Source organism: Bombina bombina, chromosome 3 (assembly GCF_027579735.1).
Source record: "Bombina bombina isolate aBomBom1 chromosome 3, aBomBom1.pri, whole genome shotgun sequence".
Taxonomy (NCBI): domain Eukaryota; kingdom Metazoa; phylum Chordata; class Amphibia; order Anura; family Bombinatoridae; genus Bombina; species Bombina bombina.
The window spans coordinates 1,030,939,687-1,030,957,783 of NC_069501.1; the positions used below are offsets into that span (position 1 = coordinate 1,030,939,687).

The 18,097-nt window shown below is 37.5% G+C and overlaps 1 protein-coding gene across 1 annotated transcript in view; it reads left to right on the forward strand.

Annotated features, from left to right (window-relative positions):
• Positions 1-18,097, forward strand: part of LOC128654350 (electroneutral sodium bicarbonate exchanger 1-like) — a 150,036-nt gene that overhangs the window by 121,401 nt on the left and 10,538 nt on the right. The window contains exons 18-19 of the mRNA XM_053708231.1: positions 2,714-2,782; positions 9,330-9,503. Coding sequence (XP_053564206.1) covers positions 2,714-2,782; positions 9,330-9,503 — 243 coding nt within the window. The remainder of the gene's footprint in view (positions 1-2,713; positions 2,783-9,329; positions 9,504-18,097) is intronic.

The window sequence follows — 18,097 nt, forward strand, 5'->3', positions numbered from 1 at the left end:
AAACTGGAATATAGTGTACCAAGTAGGTAACTGTGCTATTGGGTTGCAATATGAATGTAGTTAAGACTCATTTCAGTTCTAAGTAACAGATTAACTAATGGCTACATTTGTAACCGAAGCAAAAGGGCCATAATCCTGAGGGTATCTATGAAATATAGAGTAGGTATGTAGCTTAGCGAGGGAAAACAAGAAGTGCTTAATAACTATTTACCAGGGCCGGATTTTCCATTAGGCAGAGTAGGAATGTGCCTACAGGCGCCTTCCATAGAGCGGAGCCTGTCTCTCTGCTCCATATTCCTTTTCTGCACACCTCTGAGGCTCTGCCCTCACTCACCATAGTAGATTATAAATCTGCCCTAAACAAATATGGCCGCCATGCTCTGAGTGCACGGTGGGCATGTATCACCTGCAACAGCAGCGACTGTCAAAATCAAAATAACAGATTGTACAGTCAGAGGGCAGTCTTTCATATAAAATACCATAGGTATGAATATTATTGCTAAAATGCAAAATGCCAGGGCTGTTGCACAGGATAAACAAACTTTAAAAAAACATCTGACCCTTGGTTGATTGTGCAGATTGCAGGCTTGGTTGGCAAAGTTTCTGAATGAAGCCCCAGTCTAGACAGCTTGCACTTTTCTTTTATAAATTTTATATATATATATATATTATATATATATATATATATATATATATATATATATATATATATATATATATATATATATATATATATATATATATATATATATATATATATATATATATATATATAAAATAAAAAATACTGTTCTGACTGGAATCTCATCATACTGGGCAAATACTGTCTGGAGTGTTTTGTTATAGATCATGGACTGCCTTTTATGTTTAGAAGCTGCTGTAAAAAAGTCATAATTCTATAAAGTTTTGTGTCTATAGGTTCATACATGTGAACCAGGAGCGCGTGGGGGGCACTTTAGATTTTGGTTCCTACAGGCACCTGGGCTGTAAATCCGGCCCTGCTATTTACAAATCTCAATAGATAAAGTGACGTACTTAAGAGTACAGAAAGAAATATTTATTTCATTTTTCATGTTGTGATTATGAATTGACCAGTATGTGAAATTTTAAAGTAATGGTAAACTTTCCCCTTTATATAAATAGATCCGGAATGTTAGCAATATTTTAGATGAAGTTTAATTATTTCAGTTATAATGAAGATACGCGTTAAATACCCCTTACTCCGGCCGCCCACTTCAAAAGTAACTTTTTTTGTGAACTAATGGTTCTGACTGTTCTCCATCAGTTCTCCATGCTGCACTCACCCAGTTTTTTTTTGTGGCTAGAGAACTGATTGGAAAAACAGTTCAAACCATTAGCTCACAAAAAAAAAATTACTTTTGAAGTTGGGGCTGGAGCGCGGGGGTTATTTAAATTTCAGCTCTACTTTAAAAAGTAAGTTAAAGTGTATTTTTATTACAAGTAATGAATTAAACTCCATCTAAAATATTGCTAACATTCCTGATTTGTTTATACTTTGGGAGAAGTTTACCACCACTTATAGCCAAAGAGAGAAAGAGAACATAGTAAATAATTTATCACCAGTAAACTGGAAACTATGTTGTAAGGTGTTATAGTAAAAATTTGAAAGCAAAAAATAAGATCCAAATGAGTTTTTATACCTTTTAATATTGTCTCTTAGGCCCCAATTTATCAAAGGGCTTGCGGACCTGATCCGACACTGCGGATCAGGTCCGCAAGACCTCGCTAAATGCGGAGAGCAATACGCTCTCCGCATTTAACATTGCACCAGCAGCTCACAAGAGCTGCTGGTGCAACGCCGCCCCCTGCTGACTCGCGGCCAATCGGCCGCCAGCAGGGAGGTGTCAATCAACCCGATCGTATTCGATCGGGTTGATTTCCGGCGATTCCTGTCCGCCTGCTCAGAGCAGGCGGACAGGGTTATGGAGCAGCGGTCTTTAGACCACTGCTTCATAAGTTGTGTTTCTGGCAAGTCTAAAGACTCGCCAGAAACACGGCCCTTCAAGCTCCATACGGAGCTTGATAAATGGGCCTGTTACAGACTGTGGGGTCCGCCCAACATCCATCGCTAAATGAAATGCTTGTGCAATGCTGCCCCCTGCACATTCGGGGGTGTCAATCATCCTGTTAGTATCTGACCAGAATGATTGCAGTCCGCCACCTCAGAGGTGGTAGATGAGTTAAGGAGCAGTGGTCTTATGACCGCTGCTTCTTAACTTTTGTTGGTTCTCTCTATATCTGCAAAGTATAACATTCATAAGAGCAGGGTATATCATTGAAATGTTGAGTCACTTTTACAATGTTGGAAAAAAATTTCTAAAGTCTAACAAACAAATGTGACCACCACATCCCAAACATCCATTTAAAGGTGCCAAACAACTCTATAATGACAATAACACATAACTGAATATACTGTATATGGCAATATTTGACTTAATCAGAACACCTTTATAGTTCTCTTTTCTCTGCCTGGTTTTGCACTTTCAGAATAAAGTTGTAACATCTGATATTTATGTAAATTAAAATATAATGTGAAAATAAAATAACCAAATTCAGAGATGTCATAGCATATTGTACGTTGTTAAAACTAGTCTAACTTGCCCCGTTTCTGTACAACACAACCCTCAGAGAAATGCTAGTTATTATTTTGCTCTACAAAGTGCGCAGAGTAATTATGTTCATCTTCTTGCAGTTTATTCCAATGCCAGTTCTGTATGGAGTATTCCTATATATGGGAGTTTCATCACTCAGAGGAATCCAGGTATGTGAGAAGTCTATCATCATATTCTTTTTGATGTTGTTGCACCTCTGTCTTGTTGTTCCCTCACCCAGTTTGCCATTTAGTTTGCATCTGTGTCCTGGTCTGTGATGGTATCTACTGAGACTTTAGGTCACAATATTGCAAAGAAGAATATAAGAAAAAAATAGTGCAAATGGTTATCTAAAAAAAAACACATGCAAAGGAACACACATTTTTTCCTAACTACATAGTTGCTTCATATTTTAAGAACAGAATTATGTGGAAAGGTTTTTAAGATTTGTTGTGTACCTCAATTATGGTTCTATCGTTGAGATGAGGTGTAGAATACCATACATCTCTGTTTTTGCTTGCTTCTGATTATAAGGTCTTTGTGGTGTACATATAACCCATTGGTAAGGAAGTAGGTCTGCTGATTATTAAGTAGAACACAATGAAAAAGCATTTTCTTTCATGTAATTGGCAAGAGTCCATGAGCTAGTGACGTATGGGATATACATTCCTACCAGGAGGGGCAAAGCTTCCCAAACCTCAAAATGCCTATAAATACACCCCTCACCAAACCCACAATTCAGTTTTACAAACTTTGCCTCCCATGGAGGTGGTGAAGTAAGTTTGTGCTAGATTTCTACGTTGATATGCGCTTCGCAGCAGGCTGAAGCCCGGTTTTCCTCTCAGAGTGCAGTGAATGTCAGAGGGATGTGAAGAGAGTATTGCCTATTTGAATACCATGGTCTTCCTCTAGGGGATCTATTTCATAGGTTCTCTGTTATCGGTCGTAGAGATTTCTTCTCCTACCTCCCTTTTCAGATCGACGATATACTCTTATATACCATTACCTCTACTGATTCTCGTTTCAGTACTGGTTTGGCTATCTACTATATGTAGATGAGTGTCTTAGGGTAAGTAAGTCTTATTTTATTCATGACACTCTAAGCTATGGTTGGGCACTTTATATGTAAAGTTCTAAATATATGTTTTAAACTTATATTTGCCATGATTCAGGATAATCAGTGTTCCTTCTTTCAGACTTTCAGTTTCATTTTTTGGGAAAATGCATATGTATAAAATATTTTTCTTACCTTAAAATTTTCAATTGACTTTTTTCTTCTAAATTGCGGGCTGTTAGGCTCGCGGGTGCAGAAAAAGCAACAATTTATTGCGTCATTTTTGGCGCAAGACTTTTTCGGCACGAGAATATCGTCATTTCCGGCGTCATGGTTGATGCCGGAGGTTTTCACGTGGTTGCGTCATTTTTTGACGCATGTTTGTTGCAGGCGTTTTTTTGGTGCCAAAAAATGTGGGCGTCATACTTGGCGCCAGTTTTTTTCACATTATTTCAGTCTCACTTTTTAGTTGCTTCTGGTTGTTAGAGGCTTGTTTTGTTTTGCATTTTTTCCCATTCCTGAAACTGTCATTTAAGGAATTTGATAATTTTGCTTTATATGTTGTTTTTTTCTATTACATATTGCAAGATGTCACTACCTGACCCTGGATCAGAATCTACTTCTGGAAAGACGCTGCATGATGTTGGTTCTACCAAAGCTAAGTGCATTTGTTGTAAACTTTTGGTAACTGTTCCTCCGGCTGTAGTTTGTGTTAGTTGTCATGATAAACTATCTAACGCGGATAATATTTCCATTAGTAATAATCCATTACCTGTTGTTGTTCCTTCAACATCTAATGTTCAGGATGTTTCTGTTAATGTAAGAGAATTTGTTTCTAATTCTATTTGGAAGGCTCTGTCTGTTATTCCTCCTTCTAGTAAACGTAAAAGGTCTTTTAAAACTTGTCATATTTCAGATGAATTTTTAAATGACCGCCATCATTCTGACTTATCTATCTCTGATGAGGATCTATCTGGTTCAGAAGATTCTGCCTCAGATATTGACACTGATAACTCTTCATATTTGTTTAAGATGGAGTTTATTCGTTCTTTACTTAAAGAAGTGTTGATTGCATTAGATATGGAGGAGTCTAGTCCTCTTGATATTAAAACTAATAAGCGTTTAAATTCAGTTTTTAAACCTCATGTAGTTATTCCAGAAGTTTTTCCAGTTCCTGATGCTATTTCAGAAGTAATTTCTAGGGAATGGAATAGTCTGGGTACTTAATTTACTCCTTCTCCAAGGTTTAAGAAATTGTACCCTTTGCCATCTGATAGATTAGAGTTTTGGGAAAAAATCCCCAAAATTGATGGGGCTATCTCTACTCTTGCTAAACGTACTACTATTCCTACAGCAGATAGTACTTCTTTTAAGGATCCTTTAGATAGGAAGCTTGAATCCTTTCTAAGGAAGGCTTATTTATGTTCAGGTAATCTTCTTAGACCTGCTATTTCTTTGGCTGATGTTGCTGCAGCTTCCACCTTCTGGTTGGAGGCTTTAGCGCAACAAGTGTCAGACCATAATGCTTATAGCATTGTTAAACTTCTTCAACATGCTAATAACTTTGTTTGTGATGCCATTTTTGATATCATTAGGATTGATGTCAGGTATATGTCTTTAGCTATTTTAGCTAGAAGAGCTTTATGGCTTAAGTCTTGGAATGCGGATATGACTTCTAAGTCAACGTTGCTTTCTCTTTCTTTCCAAGGTAATAAATTATTTGGTTCTCAGTTGGATTCAATAATTTCAACTGTTACTGGGGGGAAGGGAGCCTTTTTGCCTCAGGACAAAAAATCTAAAGGTAAATATAGGGCTGCTAATCGTTTTCGTTCCTTTCGTCAGAATAAGGAACAGAAGCCTGACCCTTTCCCTAAAGGAACAGTTTCCGTTTGGAAATCTTCTCCAGTCTGGAATAAATCCAAGCCTTTTAGAAAATCAAAACCAGCTCCCAAATCCGCATGAAGGTGCGGCCCTCATTCCAGCACAGCTGGTAGGGGGCAGGTTATGATTTTTCAAAGATGTTTGGACCAATTCGATTCAAAGTCTTTGGATTCAGAACATTGTTTCTCAAGGGTACAGAATAGGTTTCAAAGTAAGACCGCCTGTGAGAAGATTTTTCCTCTTACGCATTCCAGTAAACCCAGTATAGGCTCAGGTGTCGGCTGGGGTAATTGTGCCAGTTCCAAATCTGGAATGGGGTCTGGGGTTTTACTCAAATCTGTTCATTGTACCAAAGAAGGAGAATTCTTTCATACCAGTTCTGGATCTAAAAATATTGAATCGTTATGGATACCAACATTCAAAATGGTAACTATAAGGACTATTCTGCCTTTTGTTCAGCAAGGGCATTATATGTCTTCAATAGACTTACAGGATGCATATCTTCATATTCCAATTCATCCAGACCACTATCAGTTCCTGAGATTCTCTTTTCTAGACAAGCATTACCAGTTTGTTGCTCTTCCTTTTGGCCTAGCAACAGCTCCAAGGATCTTTTCAAAGGTTCTCTGTGCCCTTCTCTCTGTAATCAGAGAACAGGGTATTGCGGTATTTCCTTATTTGGATGATATCTTGGTACTTGCTCTTTACATTCTGCAGAATCTCATACAAATCAACTTGTGTTGTTTCTTCAAAGACATGGTTGGAGGATCAATTTACCAAAGAGTTCCTTGATTCCTCAGACAAGGGTAACCTTTTTGGGTTTCCAAATAGATTCAGTGTCCATGACTTTGTCTCTAACAGAAAAGAGACGTCTGAAATTGGTTTCAGCTTGTCGAAACCTTCAGTCTCAATCATTCCCTTCGGTAGCTTTGTGCATGGAAATTCTAGGTCTCATGACTGCTGCATCGGACGCGATCCCTTTTGCTCGTTTTCACATGAGACCTCTCCAGCTTTGTATGCTGAACCAATGGTGCAGGGATTATACAAAGATATCACAATTAATATCCTTAAATCCCATTGTTCGATCTTCTCTGACTTGGTGGTTGGATCACCATCGTTTAATTCAAGGGGCCTCTTTTGTTTGTCCAACCTGAACTGTGATCTCAACAGATGCGAGTCTTTCAGGTTGGGGAGCTGTATGGGGATCTCTGACAGCGCAGGGGGTTTGGGTAATTGGGAGATTACCAATCAACATTTTGGAACTCCGTGCGATTTTCAGAGCTCTTCAGTTCTGGCCTCTTCTGAAGAGAGAATCCTTTATTTGTTTTCAGACAGACAATGTCACAACCGTGGCGTATGTCAATCATCAAGGTGGGATTCACAGTCCTCAGGCTATGAAAGAAGTATCTCGGATACTTGTATGGGCAGAATCCAGCTCCTGTCTAATCTCTGCGGTTCACATCCCAGGTATAGACAATTGGGAAGCGGATTATCTCAGTCGCCAGACATTACATCCGGGCAAATGGTCTCTTCACCCAGAGGTATTTCTTCAGATTGTTCAAATCTGGGGACTTCCAGAAATAGATCTGATGGCTTCTCATCCAAACAAGAAACTTCCCAGGTATCTGTCCAGATCCAGGGATCCTCAGGCGGAAGCGGTGGACGTGTTGTCACTTCCTTGGAATTATCAACCTGCTTACATCTTTCCGCCTCTAGTTCTTCTTCCAAAAGTGATTTCCAAAATCCTAATGGAGCGTTTGTTTGTACTGCTGGTGGCTCCAGCATGGCCACACAGGTTTTGGTATGCGGATCTCATTCGGATGGCCAGTTGTCAACCTTGGACACTTCCGTTAAGGCCAGACCTTCTATCTCAAGGCCCATTTTTCCATCAGGATCTCAAATCATTAAATTTGAAGGTATGGAGATTGAACGCTTAATACTTAGTCATAGAGGTTTCTCTGATTCAGTGATTAATACTATGTTACAGGCTCGTAAATCTGTGTCTAGAAAGATTTATTACCGAGTTTGGAAGTCTTACATTTCTTGGTGTTCTTCTCATAAATTCTCTTGGCATTCTTTAGAATTCCTAGAATTTTACAGTTTCTTCAGGATGGTTTGGAAAAAGGTTTGTCTGCAAGTTCCTTGAAAGGACAAATCTCTGCTCTTTCTGTTCTTTTTCACAGAAAGATTGCTAATCGTCCTGATATTCATTGTTTTGTACAGGCTTTGGTTCGTATTAAGCCTGTCATTAAGTCAATCTCTCCTCCTTGGAGTCTTAATTTGGTTCTGAGGGCTTTACAGGCTCCTCCATTTGAACCTATGCATTCTCTGGATAGTAAATTACTTTCTTGGAAAGTTTTGTTCCTTTTTGCCATCTCTTCTGCTAGAAGAGTTTCTGAGTTATCTGCTCTTTCTTGTGAATCTCCTTTTCTGATTTTTCATCAGGATAAGGCGGTGTTGCAGACTTCATTTAATTTTTTACCTAAAGTTGTGAATTCTAACAACATTAGTAGAGAAATTGTTGTCCCTTCATTGTGTCCTAATCCTAAGAATTATCTGGAGAGATCTTTACATTCTTTGGATGTAGTAAGAGCTTTGAAATATTATGTTGAAGCTACTAAAGATTTCAGAAAGACTTCTAGTTTATTTGTTATCTTTTCTGGTTCTAGGAAAGGTCAGAAGGCTTCTGCCATTTCTTTGGCGTCTTGGTTAAAGTCTTTGATTCATCATGCTTATGTGGAGTCGGGTAAATCCCCGCCTCAAAGGATTACAGCTCATTCTGCTAGGTCAGTTTCTACTTCCTGGGCTTTTAGCTTCTGTTGATCAGATTAGCAAAGCAGCAACTTGGTCTTCTTTGCATACTTTTACTAATTCTACCATTTTTATGTTTTTTCTTCTTCTGAAGCAGTTTTTGGTAGAAAAGTACTTCAGGCAGCTGTTTCAGTTTGATTCGTCTGCTTATAATTTCAGTTTTTTTTTCATTATAAGATTAAAACTTTTTGATTTGGGTTGTGGATAATTTTTTCAGCGGAATTGGCTGTCTTTATTTTATCCCTCCCTCTCTAGTGACTCTTGCGTGGAAGTTCCACATCTTGGGTATCTCCTATCCCATACGTCACTAGCTCATGGACAATTACATGAAAGAAAACATAATTTATGTAAGAACTTACCTGATAAATTCATTTCTTTCATATTGGCAAGAGTCCATGAGGCCCACCCTTTTTGTGGTGGTTATGATTTTTTTTTTATAAAGCACAATTATTCCAGTTCCTTGTTTGATGCTTTCGCTCCTTTCTTATCACCCCACTTCTTGGCTATTCATTAAACTGAATTGTGGGTGTGGTGAGGGTTGTATTTATAGGTATTTTGAGGTTTGGGAAACTTTGCCCCTCCTGGTATGAATGTATATCCCATACGTCACTAGCTCATGGACTCTTGCCAATATGAAAGAAATGAATTTATCAGGTAAGATCTTACATAAATTATGTTTTTGGTTAAAAATGTTGTTGCTTATCCTTTATTAAAAAAATATATGTCTCTTCAGCCTCCCCCTGACTGCTATAAAAAGTTATTTGATTGAACTGTAAAGTGCATTAAAGTGGCATGGGAGCCATGCTTTAACTTATGTGGCACCTAAAAGTCCATTTATCTTGAGAGAGCCTAGGATATTTAATTTAAGTATAAATGTCTTACTTTAGAATGTGAATTGTGAGTACTAAATTTGCACTCAATTTAAATAAACCTTTAACTAATTTCTTTGTGTTTCATGTTGTTTCATACAGTTCTTTGATCGCCTGTTGCTATTTGCAATGCCAGCAAAACACCAGCCGGATTTTAGCTACCTAAGACACGTACCTTTGCGTAAAGTGCATCTCTTTACCATCATCCAGCTGACCTGCCTTGTTTTACTCTGGGTTATCAAGGTCTCTCCTGCTGCTATTGTTTTCCCAATGATGGTAAAACATAAATATATCTCATAAACTGCATGTGTACTTACTTACTGTCATCAAATGCATAGATTGTTTTCATCAGTATACTTGAAATGTAATCATATCAGCATAGTGTTTGCACTGAGAACACTACCAAATGAAATAAAGAATATAAAGTAAGTAAATATAAATCAAAAGGGACATTAATGTAACAATGTTTTATTGTGCATATAAAGAGCAATTATACATTTTTACATGAAAATGGCTTGGTGAAAGTGGTAGTAGTCTATGGGGCAGATTACAAGTGGGAAGCTAATTGTTTTATCTCTTATAAGGTATTACAAGTTGAAAGTAAAAAGTTAACTCCCTCTCCCCATAGACTTCTATAGGAGCCACTAAAGAAAGCATTTCTCTTATATCACTTACGTGCTAACCCGACACTTCGCTAGACCAACTGTGCTAAAGATGAAGGTGCGTTAGGAATACTTCAAATTCCTATGTTCTTCACATAGAAGAAATTGTTCTTTTTATTTTTAAATATATTATATATATTGCTTTATATATATATATATATATATATATATATATATTTGTAATATATATATATATATATATATATATATATATATACCTATTTATCTATATGAATATATATATATATATATATATATATATATATATATATATATATATATATATATATATATATATATATATATATATAAATTCACTATTTCAATAGAGAGAAACACGAAGAGGACACAGTAGTGTCCTCTCCAAAGAAAGACAGGGATTTCAGCACTCCAAAATGTTTACTCTTTAATAAGAGGTATAAAGTATTCAATTTATATATGTAAAAAATGGTGCTCCCCACCCCAGCACAACCTGATCAGCGGCCGGGCCCCCTAAATCAAACCACACATAGATAGTTAATAAATGAATTTTATTACAAGTGCGAATAAAAATCAAGTGTTTCAAATTATAAAAAACACATAGAAAAAGCTGGCCAGCTCACATTGGTTGCTAACAATGCATTGATAATAACCTTAAATATAGTTATAGCAAAGTTATTTGGCAACACCCCAAGCCAGTGGGTAGCCCTGTGAATACACAGGAATCTGCTACCATGGATATAGGAGGGGATCCATGCAAAATAACTAAGAAGACAGCAACAAGTATTAGCAACACCTCTCTCAGAGGATAACCCAAACTGATTGGAAATATGTTATCATGAGGTAAATACCTGAGGATCTATGCCTAATACTTCTAAATATAAGCAAAAAGTTACCTGCAAGTTGTTATGACATGTACGGCTTATTTTACACTTTCGTACTAATGAACAACACCCTTACCAGAGGATAGCACCAATATGATAAAAGGTTACAGCTATCATAGTACACCATATACGGGATCTATGTCCATAGAATACTACTAGCGTAATCACAGCAAATATGAACCAATAACATGAAGTGTATCAAGCAGGCAAAAAAGGGGATCATATTAGAGAGATACTTATATTTCATTGCAACATGTAGTGAAAAGTGTTGCAAACAGAGATCACTCTGTTACTTGGTTTCCTAAGGAGTGTGTTCCATTTAGAAAGTTAGACTCGATAGTCCAAAGATACTTATCAAGTGACTCCTGGATATTCGGTTCTCCGTTACGTCCTTATATCATAGCCTGATCTGGATACAACAACTTGCTTCTTTTGGGGATTCCCGGACTGTATTTACAGCTAATATGGTTCCAAAAGCTGTGTTTAGCATTTGCATCGAGCAAACAAAGTGAAGCTTGATTCCCAGCTGTGCGATAGTGACGTTCCACGCCAACGGCCGTTTCACCCCCCACGTGACTTAGACGTCATTGGGGCTTCCTCAGGGCATATGATTCAAAGTCCCATACCCGTTCTATTTAAACTCAGCCCTTCTCCTGGATTGGTGAAAATATTTAGCAACAATCAGCACAACATATGTTTATATGCTGCACACAATAAAAGAAAAGAAAAAACGAACAAAATAAACTCATAATCTAAAGCATGTTAATTCAGTATTTTCAATTACTCCAAGATTGTATTCACAACACTTGTCTAAGAGTAGCAACAATAATATTAGCACTTGCCTAATATTTAAGCTTTTTTAAAGCCGTTTTGTTCCGCCTCAAGCACAGCGGATGCAGTAAAGGACGAGCATTAGGGAAACTTACACATTACCACAGACCCCAATATAGTAACAATTGGAACTATAGAGTCCATGTAAAGGATGTACTTTTTCAGCTTGTTATTATGTATTGAAGACAATATTCATATTAGGGTGGATTAAAGAGTGAAAGTTAATTATTTTCACATTGCTAGAAGAGAGGTTAGTTATTTACACATTGTTACAGAAAAATAAATAGACAGTAAGAGAATGACTTACAGTTACTTATTCATTCAATTCTTACAGGTCTACAATCAATTTAAGTGGATTATGATATTAGATAATATTAAAGAAAAGGGGCAAAGTCTAATTTTTCGTTTAGTCCTTTTGGTGATAGAGTTTTTAATCTATATATCCAAGCTACCTCTTTTCTAAGTAATAGATTGTCTATATCACCACCTCTGCCATGGAGAGAGCATTTCTCAATGCCTATTACTTTGAGGTCATCCACTGAACAATTGTGACAAAGTTTAAAGTGTAGAGCTATATTACTATTAATATTTCCTTCCTTTGCATTAGCAATATCATTGCGATGTTCTGTAACTCTATCTTTCAAGATTCTCTTAGTTTTTCCTGTATAGTAAAGGGGGCACGGGCAATACAGTAGATATATTACATTGTCAGATTTGCAATTTATAAATTGTCTAATCTCATATATTTTATCACCAGTACTGAATTGTTTGGTTTTAACCAAGAATTTACAAAATACGCAATTACCACATTGAAAACAACCTTGTAATTTCTGTCGTTGTATATATATATATATATATATATATATATATACATACAGTATACTTAAAGGGATAGGAAAGTCAAAACTAAATTTGCACGAATCAGATAGAGCATGTACTTTTAAGACTCTTTTAAATTCACTTCTATTTTCAAATGTGCTTTGTTCTCTTGGTATCCCGGTTGAAAAAAGAATATGCACATATCCTACACTAGTGGAAATAGCTACTGATTGGTGCCGCACACATTTGTTTCTTGTGATTGGTTAAATAGATAGATAGCTGCCAGTAGTGCAATGCTGTTTCTTCAGCAATGGATAACAAGAGAATGAAGTGAATTTGATAGTAGAAGTAAATTGGAAAGTTGTTTGAAATTGTATGTTCTATCCAAATCATGAAAAAAATTGTGGTTTGCTGTCCCTTTAAAATTAAAAAAGAAATCTTTTTTTTTTTCTAAGTAAAGAACATAGGTATTTCAAGTAATTGTTATATTGCCGCCACTCTATTAAATTTTTTTAACCCCTAATCTGCCGACCGCACACCGCCGCCACCTACATTATCCCTATGTAACCCTAATCTGCTGCCCCTAACATCGCCGACCCCTACATAATATTTATTACCCCCTAATCTGCCCCCCCCAATGTCGCCGCTACCTACCTTTAATTATTAACCCCTAATCTGCCGACCGGACCTCACCGCTACTATAATAAAGTTATTAACCCCTAATCCGCCTCACTCCCGCCTCAAAAACCCTATAATAAATAGTATTAACCCCTAATCTGCCCTCCCTAACATCGCCGACACCTAACTTCAAGTATTAACCCCTAATCTGCCGACCGGACCTCGCCGCTACTCTAATAAATGTATTAACCCCCTAAAGCTAAGTCTAACCCTAACACTAACACCCCCCTAAGTTAAATATAATTTAAATCTAACGAAATAAAATAAATCTTATTAAATAAATTATTCCTATTTAAAGCTAAATACTTACCTGTAAAATAAACCCTAATATAGCTACAATATAAATAATAATTATATTGTAGCTATTTTAGGATTAATATTTATTTTACAGGCAACTTTGTATTTATTTTAACCAGGTACAGTAGCTATTAAATAGTTAATAACTATTTAATAGTTACCTAGTTAAAATAATTACTAAATGATAAATGATTGTATCAGCCAATCAGATTTGGAACAGCCAATAGAATGCAAGCTCAATCTGATTGGCTGATTGGATCAGCCAATCGGATTGAACTTGAATCTGATTGGCTGATTCAATCAGCCAATCAGATTTTTCCTACCTTAATTCCGATTGGCTGATAGAATCCTATCAGCCAATCGGAATTCGAGGGAAGCCATCTTGGATGACGTCCCTTAAAGGAACCTTCATTCATCGTTAGTCCGTCGGTGAAGAAGGATGGCTCCGCGTCGGCTGCTTGAAGATGGTCCCGCTCCACGTCGGATGGAAGAAGATAGAAGATGCCGCCTGGATGAAGATGTCTGCCGGTCCGGATTTCCTCTTCTGCCAGATAGGATGAAGACTTTGGACCCTCTAGAGGAGCTCTTCTTGCTGGATAGGATGAAGACTTCGGACCCTCTTCTGGATGGATCGGTGATACCCGGCGTGGTGAAGACAAGGTAGGGAGATCTTCAGGGGCTTAGTGTTAGGTTTATTTAAGGGGGGTTTGGGTTAGATTAGGGGTATGTGGGTGATGGGTTGTAATGTTGGGGGGGGGTATTGTATGTTTTTTTTTACAGGCAAAAGAGCTGTTTACTTTGGGACATGCCCCGCAAAAGGCCCTTTTAAGGGCTGGTAAGGTAAAAGAGCTTTACAATTTTTATTTTAAAATAGGGTAGGGCTTTTTTTTATTTTGGGGGGCTTTGTTATTTTTTTAGGGGGCTTAGAGTAGGTGTAATTAGTTTAAAATTCTTGCAATCTTTTTTTATTTTTTGTAATTTAGTGTTTGTTTTTTTTTGTAATTTAGTTTAGTTGATATAATTGTAGATAATTGTAGATAGTTTATTTAGTTAATTAATTGATAGTGTAGTGTTAGGTTTAATTGTAACTTTGGTTAGGATTTATTTTACAGGTAATTTTGTAATTATTTTAACTAGGTAACTATTAAATAGTTATTAACTATTTAATAGCTATTGTACCTGGTTAAAATAAATACAAAGTTGCCTGTAAAATAAATATTAATCCTAAAATAGCCACAATATAATTATTATTTATATTGTAGCTATATTAGGGTTTATTTTACAGGTAAGTATTTAGCTTTAAATAGGAATAATTTATTTAATAAGATTTATTTTATTTCGTTAGATTTAAATTATATTTAATTTAGGGGGGTGTTAGGGTTAGGGTTAGACTTAGCTTTAGGGGTTAATACATTTATTCGAGTAGCGGCGAGGTCCGGTTGGCAGATTAGGGGTTAATACTTTAAATTAGGTGTAGGCGATGTTAGGGGGGGCAGATTAGGGGTTAATACTATTAATTATAGGGTTTTTGAGGCGGGAGTGAGGCGGTTTAGGGGTTAATAACTTTATTATAGTAGCGGTGAGGTCCGGTTGGCAGATTAGGGGTTAATAATTGTAGGTAGGTGGCGGCGACATTGGGGGCGGCAGATTAGGGGTTAATAAATATAATATAGGGGTCGGCGGTGTTAGGGGCAGCAGATTAGGGGTACATAGGGATAACGTAGGTTGCAGCGGTGTACGGAGCGGCAGATTAGGGGTTAATAATAAAATGCAGGGGTCAGCGCTAGCGGGGGCAACAGATTAGTGGTTAATAAGTGTAAGGTTAGGGGTGTTTAGACTCGGGGTACATGTTAGGGTGTTAGGTGCAGACTTAGGAAGTGTTTCCCCATAGGAAACAATGGGGCTGCGTTAGGAGCTGAACGCTGCTTTTTTGCAGGTGTTAGGTTTTTTTTCAGCTCAAACTGCCCCATTGTTTCCTATGGGGGAATCGTGCACAAGCACGTTTTTGAAGCTGGCCATGTCCGTAAGCACCGCTGGTATTTAGAGTTGAAGTTGCGGTAAATTATGCTATACGCTCCCTTTTTGGAGCCTAACGCAGCCCTTCAGAGAACTCTAAATACCAGCGGTATTTAAAAGGTGCAGGGAAAAAAAGACACGCATAGCTAACGCACCCCTTTGGCCACAGAACTCTAAATCTAGCCGTTTTTAAAAAGGCTAGAAAATGATATGAAAAGGTGTTTGACTAGAAAGGGCTCCAATGTATATGTGTATGTATATATATATGTATCCAGAGAGGTATAAGCACTAACAGTAACACCCTTTGTAAAAATCCAGTTTGCCCGGGGTGCTTTTAAAGGTATAGCATATTCATCCAGAAGTAAAAAGCACTCACCGGGTCTTTGTGCAAACAAACAAGTTTAATGTGACGTTTCGGGGTTACACCCCGTCTTCAGACAACTTCTTACAGACAGAATACATTACTCACACTTTATAGCCGTGACCCACTCCCAAATGTGTCCCTGCTGATGGCGTACCGGAAGTCAGACTGCCGCGCTGTGAACCACCGCGACATCGGTTGTCATGGCGACCATGACGCCCATCGGCAGTCTGTATGTGGAGCTAAAAACAACACTGCATAAATGTAATGACAAGAGGGTATGTAAGACCAAAAATTCCACACAATTATGGCAGTATTACAAGGAACAAAATTACATTTAAGGCCTGAATTGCATGCAATAAAAGGGAGAATATGTCACAAATATTTACATAAGCAAAATTATTTACATAAACAAAACTGGATACTCGCTAGAATCCCAGTGTAGCAAATCTGCAATATAGGTAGAGGGTGTCAGTACTGAACGGGGATATATTCTAATCCTAACACTGTATACTGTGAGTAAGGATAAACCTATACTTTGACCCCTACTGCATATACCCGAGTATTTAAAACAATGCCACTATGTGTATCGGTGAAGAGAATCCACTATATAGACCACTCGTATGTTCCAGGTTATAACTTAATGGTCGAGTGATGGCCAGACTCAATACATAGAGACTATTTTGCTAAGTGATTAAACACTCTGATAAAACTGGTGTCAATATTAAACACATAATAGCAGCATAGGAGGCATAAGGTCCACTATGCATCTTGGGCCATAGTAAAATTATGAGAAATTTAAAGAAATAAAGAAGTAATAAAGAAGGTGGAAAGAAACATGTTGTTAAACTGCTGGTCAGGAGAGACAGAGTTCTTAGAGTTATCCATCATAGAAAACAATGCCAATCCAAATTGACATTCAGGCCTTGAGGGGCCATGGTGCCCAAGTTAAAAATCCACTTGGATTCTCGTTGCAATAGTAATCTCCCTCTATCACCTCCTCTCGCAAGTGGGGGCACATGGTCAATGATTATGTATTTTAAATCAGAAACTGAATGTTTGGCCAGGGCAAAATGCCTGGCCACTGGCTGATCTGAGTCCCCACGGTCAATAGCTGTTCTGATGGCTGACCTGTGGTTGGCCATCCTTGTCCAAAGATCATCAATGGTCTTTCCCACATAGAATAAACCACATACACAGTGTAACAAGTACACTATGTATTTGGTGGTACACGTCACACGTTTGATGCTGAAGACCTTGTTCTTATATGGATGTCTGAATGATTTACCGGTTGTCAAGCCGCTACAAGTAGTACATCCCAGGCAGCGAAAACAACCAGGTTTAGCATGTAACCACGTCTCCTTCATGTAGCACCCCCTGGGATCCGTCTTAATAAGTTGGTCTCTCAGGGACCTAGCTCTCCGAAAGCCAATTCTCGGTGGTGGTAATCCAAAGAATGGCAGGTCTCTATCAGTGGCCACCACAGACCAGTGTTTCCATACACTTTCAATGATCCCTGGTTTATCAATGTCAAAGTTGTGAGAAATGTCATTCTCTTATCCACATCATTAGTTGTTTTGTGGACCAATAGATCTGCTTGCTGTAGTTTCAATACATCCAATTTCTTCTGTTCCAAATCATGTTGCATATATCCTCTTTGGACAAATCTTGACTCCATCTCCAACATTTGTTGCTCTCTGAGGCTCTCATCGGTGTTGTTTCTTGCTGTTCTTTTAAATTGGGAGGTAGGTAGTGCAGGGGGGTGACAGCTATGTGCATGCAACAGAGAGTTGCGATCCGTATCCTTCGTGTACAAAGTTGTTAATAAGCGTCCCCCTCTCTTAAAAATTCTCAAATCAAGAAAGTCCACACTGGCGGTGTTGTATACCATCTTAAATTTAATTGCTGGATGGGCATTATTCACACTCAAGAACCGGCTATAAAGGGTGAGTAATGTATTCTGTCTGTAAGAAGTTGTCTGAAGACGGGGTGTAACCCCGAAACGTCACATTAAACTTGTTTGTTTGCACAAAGACCCGGTGAGTGCTTTTTACTTCTGGATGAATATGTATATATATATATATATATATATACAGGGATCAAGTCCTACAAAAAAAGTGTGGGAACTCACCAAGACTTCCACCGCCCCTCACAATTAATATTATTTTTTATATATATATATATATATATATATATATATATATATATATATATATATATATATACACATACAGGGAGTGCAGAATTATTAGGCAAGTTGTATTTTTGAGGATTAATTTTATTATTGAACAACAACCATGTTCTCAATGAACCCAAAAAACTCATTAATATCAAAGCTGAATA